The 21,237-nt window shown below is 37.4% G+C and overlaps 1 protein-coding gene across 36 annotated transcripts in view; it reads left to right on the forward strand.

The window, feature by feature from the left end:
- Nucleotides 1-21,237, forward strand: part of Camkii (Calcium/calmodulin-dependent protein kinase II) — a 157,799-nt gene that overhangs the window by 92,981 nt on the left and 43,581 nt on the right. For 17 of the 36 annotated variants that reach the window (XM_072009197.1, XM_072009201.1, XM_072009163.1 and 14 more), the window contains exons 10-11: nt 5,189-5,249; nt 18,904-18,993. In XM_072009197.1, coding sequence (XP_071865298.1) covers nt 5,189-5,249; nt 18,904-18,993 — 151 coding nt within the window. The remainder of the gene's footprint in view (nt 1-5,188; nt 5,250-18,903; nt 18,994-21,237) is intronic. The other 19 variants (XM_072009165.1, XM_072009171.1, XM_072009170.1 and 16 more) reach the window with 3 other exon arrangements.

Genomic DNA, 21,237 nt, shown 5'->3' on the forward strand with positions numbered 1-21,237 from the left:
TAGCGCACGAACTTAATGTCCAGCTGATTTACAAAGGGCGATTGGTACACTTAGACCGGTAGACGCGCGTTCGTGCATTGCCTCTCGGGTGATTCGTGACCCGGGACTCGATTAAGGATGTTAGATGGCGTTAATAATGTTTTCGTGATCGGTTTAAGGGAGCGATCTCGTTTGATGAAATAGTCATGAGTCGCACACTAGGTTAATTAGGATATTGGTGATTACAGCACCTTCTTTTCTTTCTTAGGAGAAAGGGGATTGAGGATTAGCGACATACATCACGCAAAGGAGAAATATAAATAAAATTATTGCAATAAGCAGACGATTAGCAATAGCAATGGCTGGTAGAAATAATAAGAAGAAATAAATCGAGAAATTACGTTCTCAGTGCAATACTTTCTCACGTTTTAAATGCTTTTATTGCAATTTCTATCCGTAAAATTGCAAAAATATACAGAAATTTGGCGGTAGATAGAAATAATGAAAAGTTTATCAAAATATATTGTGAAACATTAATACTAAAAAAGAATATAATATTAATATTGAAAGAACGTAAAAAGTAAGATATAAGAAAAGAGTTATGAATTTCTCGAAAACAAACGGCCGCACACTCAAATCCTTTTGGAATTGTTTTACCATCAACCTAAATCATCGAATGTACATACAGACAAATCATTCAAGAATCCACAGTTCTTGCTATCTCCTTGTTAGTATAGACTACAGCGTAGACTCTTAGTATGTAGTATCTTGGTTAAGGACGAGTAAGAAGATCGGATGAGGAAATGTGCGATTAGAAAGATTGGAACCAAGCCGTAGTTCTTGGTCGAAATCAAATAAATTATTCCCATTATTATGGAGTAGAATTATTTAGGTTATATACAGATTAGAATATCAATTGCAGTAGATACAGAATTTCTATGTACAATTGTTGGAAATGAAAAAATCTTTGTGCCTCAAATGACATCCAAACGTTGTTCATTGTTAGTGATGTTTCGCGTGAGAGTGTGAAGCTATTAATAAAAGTCGTGCACCAAGCTGAAATTCATCGTTGAAGTGAATGACAGAGGATAACAAACATGAGAGCATTGAGGAATAAATTCGTGCTGTGCAGGCAACAGGAAGCTACCGTTCCTGAGGTATATACTTAATCTTCATTCGCAGCCATTAATCAATCAATTCGTCTATTTTTACATACAATATCTATCCTACACAGTCATTTATCGACTAACTCCTCCGTTTCCAATTTCGTTAAATTAAATAGTACGTAACTTTTCGCAAGAAAATAAAGAAAGTTCGTTGCAACGAGATTAGATGACCACCCCTTATATTTAATCTACAGAGTGATCAATCTACCGGTTGTATTTTTTTCAAACTAGATACAATATGATCTTCCACGCAAAGCACCAAGAAAAAAAAATAGAAAAGAGAAACTAAGGAACTGAGAATAAGGAAAACATCAAGTTCGTCATGACGAAGTTTCGAGCTCGACCAAGAGTTATTAAACGACGACCCCTTTCCCGAAGTTTGTTCAATCGTCGCGAGAACCGGCGTGAAACTCGAAACTCGAACATAGTAATTCCATTCCTATCCGGTTGCTTTGTCTGCCCATTCCACTTTCCGGAGCTCAAAAGGAACATTCGAACACACTGGTGGTCAACCCTGTAACCTTCGATCAGACATTCCTTCTGTTTTTCTCTCTGTTTCTTTCGTTTTTATTTCCTCCGTTTCTCTCCTCTCTTCCTTTCTTTGGAATTTTTCACCTGACGAACAAGCTGCTTTGATGTTCTTCAAGGTAATTACGAGTCGTCGAGAGATCGATGAGAAGTGGACGAAGCTGTTACTCGCATTATGATGCCGAGTCGTACTGTAATTAAAGAGAGAAATGCTGATCTTTTTACTCGGTGTTTTTTAATGGTTTTCGGCAGTGGAAAGAGATTTCGCGTGATTCTTTACGGAGATCGTTCTGCCAGACGGTGTTTCGAAACACATCGGTTCGCGAATGTGTTCGAACATTGTATCGCAAGAAATTTTCATGTCCATATACTCTGTTAAAAATTATTTAACACACGGACTGTTACGGTATTAATCTAAATTTTTGTAGGACGATTAAAATACGATAAACGCGAACCAGAGAAATTTTTCAGCGATGCGAATGATTTAGAGAACATTGTCCGTTAGATAACGCGCCAAAGTAACATGTTTCATAATTATTCCGATTAAAAGTCTGCCAGTTCTGTCAACAAATAAATCAGGGAGCAAGATCAAAATTCAATATTCATACGATACGAACGGAGCAGTAAACTTCCATCGAGTTAATACGTGGAATTGTTTCAATTAAACGAAGGAATTGATTCTCGTTTACCGGGCCGGCACGCAGCGCGATCGAACGAGAGCCTTACACGACTCGGAAAGAAACGAAGGCGTATCGTATAATACGGTACATGAATATTTAATCGCGCGAGAGGAGGGCGACGGCACGATTCTCTATTACTGCCTGGCCCATCCACGTATTTAATATTCGGAATTTAAATACACGACGCGTATTACAGAGGCTCGCGCGACACGAAAATAGAAACCGGCCTCTAATCGAAATCGATTGTTCTGCCGGCAAATATTTGTCGTAAATATTTTCTGGATGCTCGAACGATACGTCAAACGTTGCATCGACGCCACTCTTATTAGCTCTGTTTGCTTTAGTTCGCTCGTATTTGTCGCCACCCTCTCCTCTTCTACGCTTCCGGTTTTCGAGAAAGTCGGCCTGAAACTAGTCCGTGTGTCCTGGTCATTTTCTTGTTTAATTATTTGCTTGTTTAAAGGTAATCAATCTGTTTGTCGGCTCTTTGTAGAGACATACCGAGCATGTAATTTTATTGGTAAATTTGATAAAAATTGATACGTTTATCATATTACGATAGACATTAAAGGAAGGCGTATTTATTCAGGAAATCATATTATTGTACATAGCAAGTTGACTTATAAATTGTACAGGTAATGGAATTGCGTGAATCATGAGACGTTAAATATCGAAGATGTTGTTATAAATATCATTTTGTTCAAGTTAAAGAGAGTTAAATTTTATAAAATCTTGCAACAGATAAATGAATCCCTCCGGTCGGCAAAGATCGATGTTCATCTTGTTCTCTTTGAATGGTGTTAACTTCTATGCGCATTTTATTGGATGTTCGTGACAATTTTATAACGCTAGCTTTTCTCTCCCGAATTTCGAAGTCTAATTCTTTTTCATCGTTTAATTATTATTTATCATCGTGTAATGTATTTATGATATTGTCGTATTAATAATTGTAGAAATTATAATCAATTAGGGATCGAGCAAAAAGCCAATAGCATGGTTATCTCGCATGCAGAAACGCATAAATTCAAATCTCCGAACAAAAAATAATTCTACATAATATATTCAAGAATAATACGTAAGCTCGTTATCTACCTCATGAGTACGTAGAAAAGAAAAAAGAAACGAAAAGAAATTGAGAAACGATGTTCACTGAAGTCTAACAAATTCATTCCTATGTAATCACGATCATAAGCAGCCATTAAAAAAAGCGATTTCATCAAATACGTTTCCACTTTTGCCGATAATTGCATTTGCCTCTGGATCGACGTAATTATCGAAATGTACTTAATATATGATCTAACAAGGCCTCTCTGCTCCAAAGGAACACGTACATTAAAAAAGAAGCCACTTGCTATCTAGCAGAGGTCAATGAATAAAACATTTCGTCTCTTTAAAGCGACTTCCATCTTTTAAAGGACACGATTCCGCGCAATATCGTTTAATACGACGAGTAACAGGTCGATAAGCGAGAGTGGGCGTTTAATTTAGATAAAAGACACTCGGGACGCGAATTAATGGCGGGCTATTAATCTATCGATCCGTGTGCCTCGTCCAACGTGGTATACGTTCGTTGGATCGTCGTTCAACGTTTGGAATACCGATAACGATAGAATTTCTCGAGCGTGAGGGAATTATCGTTGGAAAACCGACGTGCAGACGGGATCGAGTGTCTCCAGGTCCAAAGTTCACCGTTGTAATAACGTGCAGTACCAAAGACCGGAAGTACCATCAGCTGCCGTACAAAGAAGCTGCGCTGAACGACTGCATTCGTTCGCGTTTGCACGTGTGTCTGTGCGAGATCATCGTTTGTTCTCGAGAAATTGGCATGATCGAGCTTCAGTCCAGTCTTTCGGCTATTCAAATACGGATCTCTTGGAGTTTTCTTTCAAATTTTTATCCTTTGTTGAATGAAACTTGCAATGGAGAACTTGAAGGTTCGAGTTACATCATTCGGAAAAGTGAAATTGATTAATGATTGGATGGTCAGAAGTCTTAGAACTGTCTTTCAAACTGTTATCTCGTTGATTGATGTTCGATGATTTTTTTTTGTTGGGTTAGGTTGGAAGCTTGTGTAATTACAGAGGTAGGATTTATTCTCGTGTGATTGATCGAATCTTTTAGAATGCTTATGCTGTTTGAAATATCCATGTTGTACCGAATAATGTTGTAATCAAAAGACTCGATGGCTTTGGTCAGGTTGAAAGATCGCGTAATAAGAAGAGTGGAATTTTCTTTATCGGCTGAAGGGTTAGATTGGGATTAGCTGAAATGAGCGATAAGGGTCGAGTTACTTCCTATTTATCTGTGTTTCTTTAATTCCTCATCTAAGCCGAGTTCAGTCTCATTTCTAAATGACTAACATCAAGCCGCAGAAACTAAATTGAGTAATTCCATCGAAACGAGTCATTTTTGAAGAAAAGATATATCAATCATGTGATTTGTTTAAGTATTAAAACAAACAAGTTTTCAAACACCGTAGTTGATCTTCTCAACCGCTCGAGGTATATCGAGGTTCTTGTGAGTTAATCGTATAGTCACGTACAAGAGCACGAAACACAAATCTAAATTGCTTCCAATTAACAAGCCATTGCGGCGCTCCCAATCTTCATCCCTCGATCTCGCTGAAACTCACCGCGGCGATAAAACATGAAAAACCGCCGAGCAGCTTATCTCGCGCGATTAACTTTCGTTCAGCCGTTCGTACGACTTCCTCTCCCGGTTAAAGTTAAGCGAGTCGTGTTTCTTGCTCTTCTCTCTCTCTCTCTCTCTCTCCTCGGTACTCTCGATTAACGTAAAAGAGGAATAATCGTGGCCGGTATTCTTTTTTGTCCGCAGGGCGCTATTCTGACGACCATGTTGGCGACGAGGAACTTTTCCAGTAAGTATGATGCACAGGGTAAGTACCTCCGGCCCTCTTCAGCGCTTCATGGACCACGACAGACAGTACTTTTATATCTCCCATTAAATTTTTACGCCCACAACCCTACCCGACCTTATCGTCTGTCTTTATCTTTCTCTAAACGACACTATCGACTATATGTCTTTCTTTTTTCACCCCTCAGTTATACATGTTTCTCTCTCTTTCTCTCTCTCTGTGTACCTATACTCGTTCTCTGTTTATACATTCTGTATTCTCTGTTTATATTCCAGAATTCATAACCCATAAAAACCCACCTCGTTTCTCTTCTCTCACTCCCCGTTTATTCTTCTTATAAACTCCCGCTCTTCTGTATGTATATATACATATATATATACATGTATATTTATATTTATATATGTGTATATATTTTTATAAAGGTTCTGTTCAGCAGATCTTTCGTTCTTTTCAAGAGGTGCTTCACAACGTGGCCCCGCGCACGCACTTTTATTTCACTTATTAAAAGACATGGCCACCCTACTTGTTTTACCGAGGGTGGAGTTAACAGGCTGGATGCTTCCCCCTTTTGTTTTCACGACAAACGCGAGTGCTTACGACCCGCCGCTACAATGGCAGGGCTTAATAGGGAACCCGGCCAAGGTGTTACGCACTGATTTCGGTGAAGCGTCGGACTTGATGAAAGAGGGTCCAGGGATATTTAACAGCGAGGACAGAGCTGGTTTTCCAGGGACTTCTCAATTTTTCAAGAAAATAAAACGACGGTATTTTTTATGTCTCTCTCTCTGTCTCTTTAAAGAATATTTTGAAAATGGAATTGTCGAGCAGAACGAAGATTTTATGGGAATCAGTGTGTAATACCTTGCGCTGTATATTTTGAGTAGGGGGATGTACACATCTACAGGTAGCTTTATTTCGATCGAACGGTATTCAAAATTCAGTTTAGATTTCGATTATCGGAGAGGATCGTGAAATCAAATTTCGGTGGAGGAATTAGAGAAGATTGGAAGAACGACGTGAAACTAAACAGTTATTGGTCTGTTTCTTGCTGTAAAACAAGGTTAGTCTTTCTTCGATCGAATTCTATTAAAAATTCAGTTGAACTGAAGTTTTTCAATTACTCCAAAGGGATCGTTGAGTAAAATCTCTCGGGAGAGAATTAGAGAAAATTATGATTTGTTTGTCGTCTACCTTTTTCTTTGAATAACAATTACTTCTCTTTCGATCGAGATCTACTGAAAATTCGGCCCAATTTAGCCTTTCGATTATTCGAAAGAGTCGTCGAATAAAACTCCTATAGAAAGATCGGTGGAAATTAAAGAAACGTAGAGTTAAAAAATTGGATAAACAGACGTAAAATGTAATAACGGTGGCCACGAAATGAAGCACCGCAGATCATTCCTGCTCGTGCACCGAACGAATTAGAGCCCCTTGCGTTGATCCCCGCCTCTAGACGAACTACTGGAGCAGCGAGATGAAATTTACCCCCAAAATCTCCCTGGAACTATTCGTTCTCATTGGCAACATCAACAAAAATTTCTCTTTTCCGTGCCCAGTGCACAAATCGCTTCTCACAATCGTAATAATTTCACTGGATCGAACTCATTGGTTCTTCTTAAATATTTTCGACAAATTTCATCCTCGCTCGCTCTGCACACTAGTACAATAAATTATCATGATAATTCATTCACACATCGTGTACCTCATAGTCGATGCACTTGGCTCGCACCTCATACCCTGCAAGGACTGTGCTGCGTTATCCAGAAATTGCATCGTGTTAATAATATTTTTTTTTTATTAGTAATCTTTCTTTCTTCTTTTTTTTTTTTTTTTTTGTTTATTTCTAATAAAATTCCGACGAGAACGATCATTTCGAAGTTCTGGGTAACGCGAATCGTCGTCACAGTGGACTCAAGCAGTTTTCTCCTCATCATATCCGAACGACGATCATCAGAGTCATGCTTCGTCGCTTCGAAGCGCATTCCCAATAGCAAAAGTTCGATCAACGGGTGATCAAAGTGTCAGACGATCGTTCTAACTTCCAACACTGTAAGAAGTTTGAGTGTTTCTAACGATCCGTAAGATCTGGTGGATCTCTATGAGCGAGGAATCATCGATCGTCACCAATCATTCGTTCATTTCATCGTTTGTTTCTTTGTATCTTTATACGTTTCGTTTACGAATCGGCGCGTCGATTACGAAGTGAGAACGTCTTTGAATTTGCTCAATTCACGAAATGAACAAATTTTCCTGTTTTTTTTTCTTTTTTTTTATTTTTAACCATCGTTTGGTATCATTGAGCCATAAGTATATAGACTATAATAATTCAGTTACATTTCAGTTAGATTATTTGAATTCTACATTTTACGCGAGAAATTCTTTCTATCCTATAAAACGCAAATTGGAACTCTAAAATTAAGTAATTCAGCTTGAACTTTAGTAGGTCACTTAAAATTCGATGATATCGAATGGTTCAATTTCGAAAACAATTTAGCGAGAGGAAAATTTGAAAGATATTATTTCTCGAAAATAAAATGAAAAGAAATTATAATTTGACCGATCTTCCTCGCGAATTCGCTGGATATGTAATCAGAGGAGGGAACTCAAATATCATTTACGAGATATCGCGTGACCGTGTCGAGCACAACTGTTTAGGTCCACTGGCGAATAGTGCCTACGAATGATTATTGTGCGTTTAGTATTGCTGACCACTTTGTAGCGCCTCTACTCTGTCAACGAGACATCAGCGAAATGCGAAACACACAACCCGTGCCCCACTTTTTTTCTATTTGTCTTCTCATTCATGCCGCACATTTTGGAACGACACGCGAAACATCCAGAATTTTGACCAAAAGAAAGGAATATTCTCATCGTTCATTCATATTCCTCGCGACAATGCCAATCGAATATTTTCTAATCTAATTCGACATTGAAATGCTTAATCAAAATTATACGAATTATACTTAGTAAATCCTAATTAGTTAAAAATGATATTGAATGTTAGAAAGTATAAAAGAATAATGAAAAAAGAGCGAAAAAGACAAATTCCTGCTAGAAACAAAGTTCCAAAATACAAAGTATGAATATCTACTATACGCAAATACATGTCTGTATATTATGTACGTTTGTATACAAAACGATTCCCTTTTGGTATAGCCGTCTTGAATCTAGATGCTCGATATACGTATATACACGTCATACAACGTGCCAAATGTGCATCTGGAGGCAAGTACGCGTATCTGTGACACGCGTGTACTTGCAGCCTCTCTACAAACACATCAATATTATACACTAATGTATACATCTCCAAAAGTTCCCCTAGAATGCTACGATCTTTCACCCAAAACTTAGTCGAATAGTAGATGAGCATCTTGCATCCGTAGAGACGACACCCGGAACGCGATACGAACGCCACTTTTTGCTCCCCCTCCCCCCAAAAGACACGATTTATCACTGTCTGATTATAGAGCCTGTGTGTAATTCTGTTGATTCTCTTTTTTTTTTCTTTTTGTCTCGTTTACCTATTTTTTCTTATTTTTTTTTTTCTCAATCTTACGATCTCTTTGTCTATATATTTTTTATTGTTGCGTCTATATAATACATATATATATATACCGCAAAAAATACGCAAAAGAAAAAAAGACACATCGTCGGGGACACTTCATGCTCGAAGTAGAATCAGGTAGGACACTACAAGGGGGATAATTTGTCTGTTTTCACGTAGGCAAATACGTGTTGGTAACACGTGACAGTGAAAAATGGGTCATGGGATGATTCGTGGAAAATGAAAAAATATTTTGATGTAGGAATTTCTTTTTTCTTTTTTTTTTTTTTTCTTTCTTGCGAATTAAGATGGATATTTGTTGGAATGAGGTTCGAGGTGATATTCGGAAGGTAACGTTCGAACGTGGAATATTCGAAAGAATAAAGATGAAAATGAAAATGCAGATTATCTTATCGTTGAAAAGAATAACTATGTTTTATTTACCCCGAGGTTAACTTAGTTTAAGAACCGTGGAAATTACGGAAAACTGTGAACGTTAATTTCGTTTAATATAAGGGTAGCTTATGTTAAAAATTAAGATAGAAAGTAGCGAAAAGAATTACCTTACTAGTTTAAAATTTAAAGGATAACTTTTTAAAAGGATAGTTGGAAATTGAAGAAAAGGATAACTCCTGCTCTAAAGACTAGCTTCATTTATTGAATGTAAAAGTATCTTACTTTACAAAGGATGATGGAAATTGAACGAAAAGATAATCATAAACTTTAATGTAATTGAATCCTTAAAAGGTTGCGGCTAAACTTAAGCTAAAGGTAATATTATATTTTTCTTTGAGTATTATAAAGCTTGATTATTTCAAACACTTGTTATTCCGAATTTTAAATTTAGGAAATTGAAAATTAATATTAAGATTGATATTCTAATCCCCGAATTAAATAATAGAAAATCTCTTATTTTCGAACTAAATTACAACATTCAGATCGATAATATAAAATTCAAATTAAATTATACAAAATTTTATATTACCAACTCAAATCGCTTTTTCGAGAAATTCTTCGTGTAACTCGTAATAGCAGCACGTGTTATTATATTTGTATGGCTGTCTACGAATAATTTAAGGCTCGAAAGACCGATTCTAATCTAAAAGGGGAGTTCTCGTTAACAATAAAAATTCGTAACGGTTTAGAAACGAAACCGAGCGAGTTTTCTCGAGGTTTGCGTGCGAGTCGCGGCGGTTATCGCGCGAAATATCAAATACTTTCATTACCATGTAACTGTTTCCTTCCTGAAGTCGGTGTAGAAACGAGAGTGACGGCTCTCGCTGCCGCGTCGTTGGCAATTTGTTTCAATTACCAACTCGAAGACAGCGAACGATCATCCGTTTCCTTTTTTTTTTCACCTCTCGCGATCTTTTCTCCTCTCTTTTACTCTTTCAATCAAGGTGCTTCAGGCCAACCAACGTATAATTAACTTCGAGGTATTGTCTTTCGAGTCTGTCGTTCGTTTTCTCGATTTCATTTCCCTGGAAGTTTAATTAAGTTTATCTAATTGCGCCGTAACTCTGCATTTCGATCTTCGATATCCTCTTTTTCTTTTTTTCTCCTTCCCCTTTTTTCTAATTATTCTTTCGATGCTCCATTTCGAGAACGTTACCTTCCCTTAACGCTATCACCACCGTATTAGCGTATAATTACCATAGCTAAATTTTTACAATTAGGAAAATGTCTCACTATCTATGGTACAGTGATACGTGAAAGCTTTAGATAGATTTTTCACTTTATGTTCCAAAAGCGATGTCTGAAAGAATTTTAATATCGAGTATGACGAATAAAAGAAAGGAGGACAGTGAAATAAATAAACACCGTTGAATAATTAATTAAGATTACTTTAAAATATCGCTTTTAAAATATAAAGTAAAGGATCTTGCTGTGGAAACTTCTGCACATCACTGGCGCAAGGAAAGACTCGAAATTATCGAACTTTTCTATAAATATAAACTGAAATTAAATTATATATTGAAATTAATCAATTCTACGTCCAATTCTACGCAACAATAATAAACAAATTTAAGGGAAAAATAACGGAAAAAGAGCAAAATGATGAACATCGTTGTAACGTTACTTCGTCATCGCAGTCCGTCCCCAGGCTTCTTCACCACGATTTCTCTTATCAGCCAAATCAACCATTAGGTCGTTCCTTCGTTCGTTCGTTCGGCCATTCGTCACAGAATCGAAGTCACAAACTTCACTCACAAATCTGATCGATTCACAAAGCACGATCATTTCAGAGAAAAGAGAATTCTACGTTTTAAAGTTTCGTCGTCGCGATTGGTCGCGATCAAGAATGGCCAACGTTCGAGAGAACAATCAACGTTTCTATGTGAACGAAACGAAACAAAGCTGCTTTCTATCCCTCAGAAAAAATTAAAACAAAAAAAAAGGAAAAATCGCTGGATACATTACGTACCTGTAACCGCTTTTTCTCTCTCGAAAAACGTTCATCGTTATTTCTTCTTTCAGGATCAAAGCTAAGAAACCATCTGCTTTCTCCTTCGGCTACGATCCCCGCGAGACGATCATCGATCGATCGACATTATGAATCGCGTCGTTTCATTCATGATTTTTCGATGAAATGATAAACGAAGCATTTACTCGTAGCTCGCGTTCTCTCTTCACCCTTTTCTTCCTCCCTAAAATTATTTCTGCATCTTCGTCTGGCTATCGGTAATCGAAAATCGATAAGAAAATAAACGAAAACGTCTCCGTTGGATTATTCGTGTGCTGAACGATTGAGAATTGGTCGACGATATTTACCGATGTTCGATAACCGTCTTAAATCGTCGCTCCAATAAATAACAGTTGCTGTAGAAAACGTGGAAAATATTTCGTTATTTTCAAGAACGAACAGAGTCGTAGAATCTAAGCCATTTCTAGTTTCTAAAAAGTGAGAGAAAAAGACGTTAACTCGAATCTCGGGAGTCGTTATTAAATGAGAGACAAGTTTATAAGTCGGGATTGCTTCTTATTCCCAATTAGAGTCTCCTTATTCTTCTAAATGCTCGTGCACGTGTATATCGTGGTCATCGAGTTTCTTTCTCGAGAGAATCTCTTTTTTCGATGTTCTCTCCGGCTGCATAAGATTTCGGCACGGCCTCTTGAAAATTCATCGAATCGATAAATCTCGAGGCGTCGACGAGGCCCCTAAACGCCATCGGAATTTATGTGAAGGTACTTTTATATTTAACACACGTCCTCCTTTACGTGTGTACATACGTACATGTATATATGTACGCATATATATATTATATATATATACGTAGATATATATATATATATGGATAAATATAAACCAGGAACGAGTCCATAAATTTCCGAGCGGCAAAAAAGAATTCATGAATTCCGCGTCGGGAACGAATCCATGAATCTCCGAGCGAATTCGGTTTTTCCGGACGGGAGAACGCGAGCAAACGAGACCAATCGTTCTCTCTTACTCTCTCTATATAATACCTTCCTCCCTTTCTCTGTCTGTCTATATTTCTTAATCTGACTGATTTTTTTGACAAGGTAACGCGAAGTGGGTCGGAGGTGCAAGGACACACCCTTCATCTCTGAACAATATCAAAAAATAATAATAATAAAGAAAGAAAGCTCTTTCGACGCCTCTTAACCTAAAGAAGATGCATCTAATCGATAAACGATAAGCTGTGCTTGCACATCACTCACTCATACACATATACATATGATACACATACGTAGGAATTGGACTTACACGGCTCTAATCGAACAACAAACGATGCAGTTCGTGGGAAATTCCGATACAATCGAGTCGATCGTTCTGTTACGCTGTTCGAAACAATTGGGCCGATTCTCTGTTCGATTATTACCATCATGGTTGATTTCGATCCCCCACTACTTCTTCCTTGCATCATCCTTACCGCTAGCTGTAGCTTGAGAAGCTTGAGAAGTCGACAGATTTCCGCTATTAACGATTTTATCGCCGCTTATGGCACGCGTGTAAAATTTCTATGTTAGAATTTCCGTGGCACGTAATCACGGAGACGCAGTGGGGGAATTTAGCCTTGGACTTTGATTGAATACCGAATCGGAGGATCGAGCCGACTACGAAATTTCTAGAATAGAATATTTCTAAGAACGTCTCCTAGAAATGTCAATATTCTTAACAACAAATTTTTAAAATAAAAATATGTCCAATGACAAAATCTTCCATTAGAAAAAATTATCGATGCAGCTAAATTTTAATAGAAAGATCTGAATGATTCAAGAGCATTGTATATCATATGTACAGTTAAATTAATAAATCAAAGATCCATAGAAATCCATAGGAAAATCGTCTAAATTTTAGAGAAAAAAATACCATTTGTTTGTTTGCTCGTGGAAAAATTATCCTGAAATTAAAAGAACGAGATTTTCCTCGGTCTGAGTCGGAATGGAAACAATTTGTGAATTATTTCGCGAGAATAAGGTGATTTCTAAACGAACAATTTCAGAACGAGACTCGAGACAGGAATGTTCCGCACGAACAATCGTTCTCGCGTCGCATTTGGCATGGCTGCGCTTTCTGCTTCGCTTTCTTTTTTATTTCGTTTCACGCCTGCTTCTCCGCTGTCTAGCCCCGTTGCTCGCATTTCTTATCAACGGAAAGGCAGCACGGCGGAAAGGGTCGTTTTCACACCAAACGTCCGTTTACGAGGTTCCTTCGCGTCGAGGCAACGAGTTTCCGCTCGATTTCTGGCACAGACCTCCTCCCTTTAAGTTTTAAAACTTTCCGAAGAACCGATGAAAATTCCATTTCGAAACTTTATCTATATTTCACGAATACATGATGAAAGTGTTATTTTCCATTCTATCCCTCCGCGTTCACATATAGGAGACATAAGCTTGTACAAAGATATGATAGAAACCATGTTTAGAAAATTTAATGCGTACAATTTCATTTCTATGAATTTTATTTTTGATAAAATAATCGTTCTGAAGTCGACCGGTATCTCTTTTTGCTATTTAATTTACTTATATTATTTTTTCTTTTTTACTTCATTTGTTTAAGTACATAATCCTCTTACTTAATAAGAAAAGAACATATAACGATGTTTTAAAATCAATTAGATATTTACGCCTGTTATGTGAATGAATAAAATCTCGATCAGTATCATAAGAAGTATACTTTAACTTTGTTTCAATTTCCAAACCAAAACAAGTACGATGTTAATAGGATGTTTAACTACATTGATAAATACTACTACAATAATTAATCCTTCACAGGCAAATTGGGTTTATATGCGAGTCTTCTTGTTTATTGGCTAATCCTTCAAAAAATTGAAAAACATCCCGACGTACTTTTCAAAGCTTTGTCATTAAAATGAAAATTCAGAGGAGAAAAGTTCAAGGTAGTAACAAATTCAATTTTCGTGTCTACGGACAATTATACAAGTTCCTTATATATGCCCCTAACAATCATACGTGATATTATATTTATTATACGTTATATCGTTGATGTTAATTCACTGGTAATACCAATTACACGATACTAGCCGTAATAACATAGTAAAAAAACAGCACATTAAAATAAAGGAAAGGATAAAATCATAGGAAACGGCGAAACGGTGTTGCCTCGGCGGAAGCGAAGCCTGGTGGCGGAAGTAGATAAGAACACCGTGCGGACCGCGTGGAAGTCGTGAGGTTTCCGGTAACTCGAGTTCAACCCCGAAAGTACACGGATATTATACACTGGGGAGGAGTTTCGTTCGTTATATTTATACCAACGTCGGAACCGAGTGCCCTCCATCCTTTCCCGCCATTTTTCCTCCCAACATTTCCCAGCGGTAAATTATTCAAGAGGCGCCTACAAGAACGATTCGCCTTCTTCGAGGCGACTCGCACATTCGCAATAATTGCGTCCTCTCGCGTGATTCAATTTTTCTTTTCGCCCTTCGTGACGAGAGGGCGGAGAGAATCGTACGTTTTCGCCACCGTTATTTCCCACGTTCCTATCTACGTACAAATGTTTTTCCTTGGTTTTCATTGAAAAAAATGGGAGCACCGGTGAAGCCCGTGAAAGCTTCCGGATAACGGCCGTTTCAATTCGGGTTGAGTAATGAATTTTGGATAGGATGGGAGGGAAGGCGCTCGTTGGAAGATGGAAGCAAGGTTAAAGGGTGTTCTTTTTTTTATGAGTTAGGGGAGTGGTTAGGACACGCCTCGTGGAAGCTTTCGAAAACCACCATGCTCCCACCGACGAGTTACCATAAATTGACACTCACCGATGAATTCTTTAGCATGATATTCCTATCAGCCAGTTGTTTCAAGAGAATTGCGTTTTTATTATCTGTAGGGCAGGTGAACTGTTGTATTATTTATCGTGGAATGGCTCGACCATGAAAATTGTAGTAGGTAGCAGTTTATTGTAATTCAAATTACGGGGCAGAATTGTTCTTTAATGTCCATTTAATCGATCACTAATGTAGTTAATATTGCTTGAAGTAATTTATGAATAATTTGATCAACTAACTATGGTATATTTGTAGCGGACTAGGATAGCTACGTTTTTATTATACTATCAATCGACGAAAAAGAGTATCAGTTTATGGTAATTCGAATCATGAAAAGGTAAATTACCTGAAAGTATCATTTAATCGATTAATGTTGCAATTAATATTACTTGAAGTAATTAATAATTCATTTGATCAAATAATTGTATTATTTCAGAAGTAGATTAATTGTAACACTGTTGAGTAATTCAAGCAAAACTTTCCGTTAAAGCATCATTTAATCGGTTGTAATTATTTCGAGGTGCTCAACGATTAATTTGATCAACGATCGATAGCACTTGGTTCCACAATTTACACCGCGAACAAGCTGAGAAATACAATAATGTAAACCACGAGGAATATATTACACAGATAAAACTATCGAAAGTCAATCTTTGATAAAAGCGCTTTTGTCGGACACGTACTATGACACGAATTATACAGCAATTAAAAATCGAAAAAAAACCGCCAAAGAACTGGCCTGTCGATCCTAACTCGCCACGACACCATCGCAAAAATGTTCTATACTGCCAAAAAACGAAAATATTTCGACACGCAAACGCACGCCGCTCAGCATGCAAATTATGGTACCATTATTCTTTTCTTTCTTTTCTGTTCCCTGTTTCTTTCGTTTTTGTGAAACGTTGCGACGCTTCGCTGGCACGGAACGAAGCCGAGCTCTCGAGAGGAGCAATCAGAAGGTAAAGACGAGAGGACCATTGTTTTTTTTATTTCCCTTTCTCCTGGCACCGATACGTCGTCTTGAGAGCATCGGCAGAGTTGCTCCAATTTTGTCTGATCACGATATTTGTCTCGCATGCAAAACACGATGCACTGTTTTAACGTTCTACACCATAAAACCCTGTGGAAAACCATTCTCCTTCACTCTCTCATGTTTTCTGTCCTGTTCCTTTCTTCTGCGTCTTCTTTCATCTTTGTCTCTTCTTCTTCTTCTTCTTCGTTTCTCCTGTGCGGTCTGCATCCATCTTCTATCTAGCTTCTTCTGTCTCTGGAAAGTTAGATTACTTGATCTGTTACTTAGTTAAGATCTAATAATCATCTACGATTATTTCTTGTCTGTCTTTCAAAGTCCCCTGCCTGACGAATCTTTTGGAAACGTGGAACTGTGATTAGATAGCATGGACGATTGGATAGAGGATCTTCTTGTTGTAGATGACCAGATCGATGTAACGATAGAAGTCAGTTGAATCGCTTCTTTTTTTGAATTTTAACCCTTTCATGATCGATGAGTGGAACGAGTAAAATATAGATAATAAAAATATTTGTTTTCCATGAAAACAATCTTACTTTTAGTTCACCAAATACTTTAAATGAAATGTGTTCTGTTTAGTAATAATTCATCAAAAGTCATTTTTTCGAAGAAGAGATATAATTGGCTCTGGAAGGGTTAAATTATGAGAAATTTTCATTGCCTTGAAAATGTGATAATTAACGTTACGTGCCCTTATATGTATTATTAATTATAACATGATAAGGCGAGTTGCTAAAGACACCAGCTTTCACCGGACGCTTTTACAAGTATCGTTACGTCGATCTCGATGGAAAGTCGACATCGCTTCGACCATTCTGGGGACCGAACGAAGTCGAAGTTTCTTCGACGTCGAAGGTTTCCCCCCTAGAAGTCTTTTTTCTCAATACTTTCTCGATTCTTTCACAAATTTCAACTCTATAATTCATTCTAGCGATCAAGATATACTCGTGTGAAATTTCGTTGCATAACCCATTCGAAACCATGGTGACGCGTCACTTACATCACACGAAAGAAACTCGTGTTATCGTTGTCAGTCGACAGTCAGAAAAATAAATCATCTAAAAAGAATATTACAAAGAATATTGTGCAAAACTAATTGTTGAAATGATCAAAATAAGTAATTTTAATTTTTCACAGAAACTTTCTTAATTTACAACATGTGCATTTTTAGGCTCTTGGATAACTTCTTCTATGAAATTTATATAGAAGCTTATTTCGTTCCTTGTATCGCGTATCCTTTTATTACTTTGATACGAGTTTTACATTTTAATTATTATCAGTTGTTTTAGTATTTAGAAATATTTCTGACAAACAAACGACTAATCCAAATAAATAAGGATTAATAAATAAAAGAATCAAGAAACATTAATATCAAGAAATGAGAGAATCTTCTGAATAAATCACATTTTCTAATAAAAAAAATTAAGTAATGCAACATCACGATCCGTGAAACCTCGTAATAATACCTAATATATTTTTTCAATTAGAAATCGGTCTCGAATGGGTTAAAATACAAATTTTCTGTCCCCTTCAAAAGAATTTGTACGACGTTTCCTCCTTTCTATAGAAAAATTCTTGTTGCACCGTTGTAACATTTAATTTTCTGACGACGTTCCATAATCAACGAGCGTCCTTTGTCAAACAAGAAAGAAAGGAGGAAGCACGTAAATGGAGGATAGGTGGTTCCCATTCGCTCACCCCTATTGTTGCCTCAACTTCGTTCCAATCTCACCGCGACATTTACTGCTCCTTAGAGCGCGTTTCCACGGGAACGGCTTCTGATAGAATAATTCTTGTTCCTCGAAGGAAGCGCCCAAACAAGATCGTATTCAACGACGTTACCCGTTCGATCAATTCTTCAACGTATTTTCTTCCGACTTCTTTATATCGCCTCGCTATTTTTACAAGACAAAGATACGAAAATGTGCACTTGTTGATGGCAGCTACGCTTCAACACAATTTCAGATTTCTCGAAATTTCAAGGTAGAATGTCATTCTATGCACTTCACTGACGATTGTTTCATAGCTTTTCCGTTATCTAGGTTGGTTAGAAAGTTCTATTGCCTTTGCTCTTTGAAAGGAAAGAGATCAATTATTTTAATTGGAATTTGCGTTAATTAATCTTCAATATAAAATTCGTATTAATGTTATATTATTGATTGATTTTTAATAGAATAATCATTGTTATTTGTGAGATCTTCTGTCGTCTTGTGATTGCACGTTGAATCTTCAATTTTTATTATTAAAATTCTACGACTTCCGTTGCAAACATTTTCTACGTGAATTTTCCAGCAACAGTTCATTTCCATAGTTCATGTTTTGACAATTAAAATATATAAATCTGTATTACGTAGCTGCAATTTATGAAAATTCCCAAATAAAGCTAAAACCTAGCGATAGAATTTTCCAATCAGCCTGATAAGTAATCGAACGATCTATTGGATCAACAAGAATTCTCTATCCTCCTCTAAAGACACGTGTCTATCTTGATCGCTAAAAACAATCTTCACCAAAACTGTCTCCGAACTTCTACTAAAAAAAAAAAAAAAAAAAAATGTCAGCCTTCTCCAATCTCAAACGAATCCCAATTACTCCTCCAAAAATCCTCAAAATCGATCCTGCGATCGCCTCGTGCAAATTGTGTGCTCTCGCTATGGTCCGTCCTTGAGACAAAAATTAACCACAAACATCCACCAGCCTAACCTTACTTCTGCCAATTATTCTAATCTCTTTTCTTTCACTCTGTTATTGTCTCTCTCTCTCTCTCTCTACTTTTGTCTATCTCTGAAATCACTATTTCCGCTCATTATCCAACGAAGCCAATGCCGATTTACTGAAACGCTCTGCGTGCTCCAGGTCGGAGCATCATCACGAAGAAGGGCGATGGCTCTCAGGTGAAGGAATCGACCGACAGCAGCACAACGATCGAGGACGATGACGTGAAAGGTAGGACCACCCAGAAATCCTCTGTCACTTCTAGAAAAAAAAAAAAAAAAGAAAATCTTGTCTTCTAGCCTCCCCCTCTTTTTCGTGTGTTTTGCCCCCGGTTCACAACACCCCCTCCCCGAAATTATAGGGAGACGATCCTCGTTCTAGAAGATCGTTCAGATACGTGCACCCAGTTTAATATCTGATTTTATACCACCCACGAGTGTCACGAATCTTTCTAGGAACCTGGCCGCACCGAGAAGGTGCCTCCCGCGGTTTCAACTTCTCTCTTTCTGTGTTCGTGTCTTTGGTACGTTTCGTACTCTCGTGTACGCTTGGAATTCTGCGTGGCTGATCGAAGAGATCGGCGTAAAATTTTCACTGTAATGTCTGTTATCTTTATTAACGAGTTGAGGGTTTGGGATGGCTCTCTGAAGGCTGTCATCGATCTTTGGTGCTGACCAAGAGGTATTACAGTTGTTATCTTGAGAGTGATAGTGAAATTTTGAGGGACAACATTTTTTATTATGTTTATTAGTAAATATTGTTTTGGTAATTAAGGAATATTGAGATCGATATACTGATAATTATGTAAATTCATCCTTTCGCGTTTATGGAAAAAGAGATACTCTGTAAATTAATATTTCGAGATGGATGGAATAGTTTTAGATTCATTCCCTCGTGTTTCACATTTTAATTCTACAAAATACTATGATTAATTTTCTAGGCACTATAGTGAGAATACAAGGAATATCGCGTTTATTTTTGAAGCTTACGTATTTTATCAACTCTCCTACTTCTTTCTATAAATATTTAACGCCACCCTTGCAATTAGAGTAAAAGCCATAGGACAAAATATGATTAATATCAACTGTTCGAGGCAATCAGTATTGGAAAAGGGGAACACTAAAATTCCAAATAAACAGGTTTAACATCCCTCAGACAATTTCCCTTGAAATTTCACTAAAATTCGCAACTATAATTACTTCCTTTCAAAATTCTCTCGTGCACGAGTTCATGGCAGTTGCAGCGTCCAAAAGAATCGATGCAGCCAGTAGCGCGGTTCGATAGATTCAAGATCCGTTTGAACTCGAACTTGCTATCGGAAATTGGTGATGTCGCGAGAGGCCAGGATCGAGTAACGCTATTCGTCTACTCTAATGTAACCTGGAGTTTTCGAGCCTGGTCCCAAAGTTACCTTCGATGATCGAACGACGATCGATTTCAATCAGCTCGGCACGATTCAGCGCGCGTATTCCGCGCGTACACGCGGCGCGGGCTGCTCACAGCCTTTTGGACTCGTTAATTGTTCGAGCCCTGAACCGGGACAGTTAATTCTCCCAGTGAGATTCCGCTAATGGATCGAATCTGAATTTACCGCTCTACTCGCGCCTGAAGCGCGGCTATAACTGGATTTCTCGCTGCTACCGCCAGATCCAAAACGGAGTGGCCTTCCCCAGTGGAGTCGGTCGAAGATAATTGCACCTGAATTTACATTTTGCTTTTCGATCGTCGAAACGCCTATCGTGGCGGTCGAGAATCTAGTTTTTAGACTATTTCCGGTGTTTGTTTTTTTACGTGTCATGGGACAATAGTGGAAAGGATAGCGAGTGGATATACAGGGTTACCGTTAGATTGTGGATGTTTATGGATTTATGGATATTATAGTTCTCTATTTTTTGTTTTAAAGAATTCCTCCATAAAATCGATCAATAAGACCAATGGTTTTAGTGCAACTTAGTTTTTTGCAAACGATAGTCGTGTTTCAAGAAGAAAATTATTTATACATATTAGCCTTCTTGCTGTTCTTATTTTTATCAGCGTCATCAAAGTGGAACCAGTAGAGCGTAAAGATAATATAGATAGCATGCAAGAAAGGTACGAAAATAGTATATATGTACAAAATGTCGAAAATAACGCATTTCTGTTAATTCTCGTTCATTCTTGCACATTTATACTTGCTCGTAACTCATAACTGCACAAACATCCACAGTCTATACGTTATAAATAAAATGGACAATTCAAACATTTTGCTTAAAAGAAGAATTGTTGAAGATACATATCTAAGTTGTATTAGTTCGTAGACTAATTCAAGATTTATTTCAATTTCTTCAACAATTTTCCTTCTACGTGCAAAGTGTTGGAACCATCCATTCCTTTCTTAACGACCCTGTATTCTGCGAATTGATTAAATCCTTAATATCCACCCTTAAATAATTTGGAAACCGACGATAATTTTTATAGTCGATTACGTCTCTCCGG

This window comes from Bombus fervidus, chromosome 8 (assembly GCF_041682495.2).
Source record: "Bombus fervidus isolate BK054 chromosome 8, iyBomFerv1, whole genome shotgun sequence".
Classification (NCBI taxonomy): Eukaryota; Metazoa; Arthropoda; class Insecta; order Hymenoptera; family Apidae; genus Bombus; species Bombus fervidus.